This window comes from Pteropus vampyrus, unplaced genomic scaffold (genome assembly GCF_000151845.1).
Source record: "Pteropus vampyrus isolate Shadow unplaced genomic scaffold, Pvam_2.0 Scaffold8, whole genome shotgun sequence".
Lineage (NCBI taxonomy): Eukaryota > Metazoa > Chordata > Mammalia > Chiroptera > Pteropodidae > Pteropus > Pteropus vampyrus.
Window position 1 is genome coordinate 8444863 of NW_011888789.1, and position 2560 is coordinate 8447422.

Sequence of the window (2560 nt, forward strand, 5' to 3'; positions counted from 1 at the left end):
CCACTGCAGGTTGTGCATCATTCTAAGAAAAGACAAATCAGCTTCAATAAAATTGGAGTTCCTTGGGAACTCCACTCTTACATTGATCAAAATATACAGGCTGTCCAGCCCAAATCATACGATCATTATTCTGCTCAGCAGTACAAGGGACAATTGGGAACATCTCACTGATCAAAACACACAAGGAGGAGGCACATCTTCACAAGAATTCCATTTTGGGAGTAGGAGGGGGAATGAGGCAGTATGCAGGGCTAAATGAAAATAAGAAAGGTTAAAGAAGTGGCTAAGAGTATGGAGAAGGTAGAGTTGGGCCTATGTTCTTTTGACTTAATAGATAGCGAATAAACTTCACACAGCTTTTTTTACTCACTTACATCCCTGGAAACCAACAGATGGAATCTCTCATTTTCAAGCTCTAACACATTTCATGTTCCTGCTCAGCATCAGGACACTGGGTTTGCCAAACACTAATAAACTGCAAATAGTGAGGTGAGCATCAAGAATCCACAGCTACACCCTCTGCCTCCCTTACAGCGGGGAAAGAACTCTATATTAGGTGAGTACAGGGTCCAGCAGGTACATGGGTCCAGTCGTGTAAACTGAAGGTGACCAGTGTCCATGAGAAATACAATAGTCCATCGTGGTACATTCCAAAACCACCAGTGGATGCTCGAAATCACAAGAGAGTACTGAAACCTTGATATATGCTTTTTCCTGGACATACACACCTATGCTAAAGTTTAATTTATAAATTAGGCACCGTAAGAGATTAACAATAACTGATAAGAAAATAGGACAATTATAACAATACACTGCAATAAAAGTTACGTGAATGTAGTCTCTCTCTCAAAGTAGCTTATTGTACTGTACTCACCTTGTTGAGATATGATATGATGAAATGTCTCATGTCGAGAACGTTCACCTTTTCACTTAAAGGAAGCACTTTATGGATTCTCTTTGGCAAATGTGAAGTGCCAGAATCACCACTCTTGTGCTTTGGGGCCATTAGTAAATAAAACAAGGGTGACTTGAACACAAAACTGTGTTCGAAACCGCGAAACCGAGATAGTCGAACTGACAACTGAGATGGCTGCTATGCGACTAACTTGTGGGAAGACAGCGAGCGTCTACAGCGTGGAGACGCTGGAAGAAGGGATGATTCACGTCCTGGGCGGGACGGAGCTGGACTCGCGAGATTTCATCATGCTACTCAGAACAGCGTGCAATTTAAAACTTACGAATTGTTTATTTCTGGATTTTTTGTTTAATACTTTCAGACCGCGGTTGACCTCAGGTAACTTAGACCATGGAAAGTGAAACCACAGATAAGGGGGAATGACCACATTTACTTTTTAGTATTAAAAAAATAGAGGTGACCCCTAAGGGTCATTCATATCTGTTATTTCATAGGGCTCATTATGAGTACTGCAGCAATTCTTATCCTAAAGAGTAGCTATTATATTCAAATATTAAGGCAACCTAGAAAATAAACCTCCAAAAGTCTCTAGTCTTTATCATCCTGATACTTTCTTAAGTTAGTCCTTGAATACTAAGGCCCAAAACTCTTGAGCTGAAAAGTTTTGATTCCTATCCACCAGCCACCTTAGTGCCTGGGCTTCTTTCTTGGATTGTTCGAAACTGGGTATCCACATCTCTCGCAAAGAGCTCCAATGTTGAGCCAGAGGTGAGAAAGCAAACACAGTAGGCTCCGGGCAACTCAGGTGGGTAACTTCTGCCTTCCATCTTTTGGGTGTTAAGCCCTGCATTGAGAGAAGGAGAAACAAGAATTAAAAACACATGTTAAGGAAGCTCAAGGCCCACCTTCCAGCCCCACAAAAACAGAACCTAGCACACACTTTCCCCAAAGCAAGTATGTTTGCTCCATAAAGTCTCAAGAGTTATACTGTTGAATAGTTGAAAGAGAAAATATCTAACATTTATTGAGAATGTTCTGAGCATTATACTTTGCTAGGCACTTACCACAGATTAGCTCATTTAATTTTTATGGCAAACATATTTTACAAAGGTAGAAACTAAGACTCCAAAGTGTTACATTAATTGTTGCAAACAATATACCTACGATTGAACCTAGTTCTCTCCAGATTCTAAAGCTTTCTCCTCCTTCTTGTTATTTGTTTGGTGATTTATTTATTTCCTTTTCCCTTATTCCCACTGCCATATCCTCCTCTCCAAACATTTTAGTGCATTCAATACGATTCTTTGTATTTAAATGTCTTTTTAGAAAGTGTATTTTCATTTTCTGGGCACTTATTTTTCATTTACTTATATATTATTATATCATATATCTCATTCTGTTTGTTACTTTTTCATCAAACATTGTTTTTAATTGTATTCATGTTGCCACATGTATAATCTAATCCCTTGTTTTTAATGCATTTCCACTGCATTCAGCTGTCCCCTGCACAAAGATGTTTGCACAAAACAATAACACCTGACATGTGCATGAGACCTTCCAGCTTTTGAATGCTTTTACATGGACCTATACCCAAATGAGCTTGGTCCAAGCTCCATCTTGGTTTATTTCCATGGTCTCCTAACT

The 2560-nt window shown here is 39.3% G+C and overlaps 1 protein-coding gene across 2 annotated transcripts in view; it reads right to left on the minus strand.

Moving 5' to 3' along the window:
• Nucleotides 1-1221: 1221 nt before the first annotated feature.
• Nucleotides 1222-2560, minus strand: part of FUT10 (fucosyltransferase 10) — a 57661-nt gene continuing 56322 nt past the window's right edge. For both annotated transcript variants that reach the window (XM_011372079.2, XM_011372085.2), the window contains one exon: nucleotides 1222-1760. In XM_011372079.2, coding sequence (XP_011370381.1) covers nucleotides 1536-1760 — 225 coding nt within the window. In that variant the 3' untranslated portion in view covers nucleotides 1222-1535. The remainder of the gene's footprint in view (nucleotides 1761-2560) is intronic.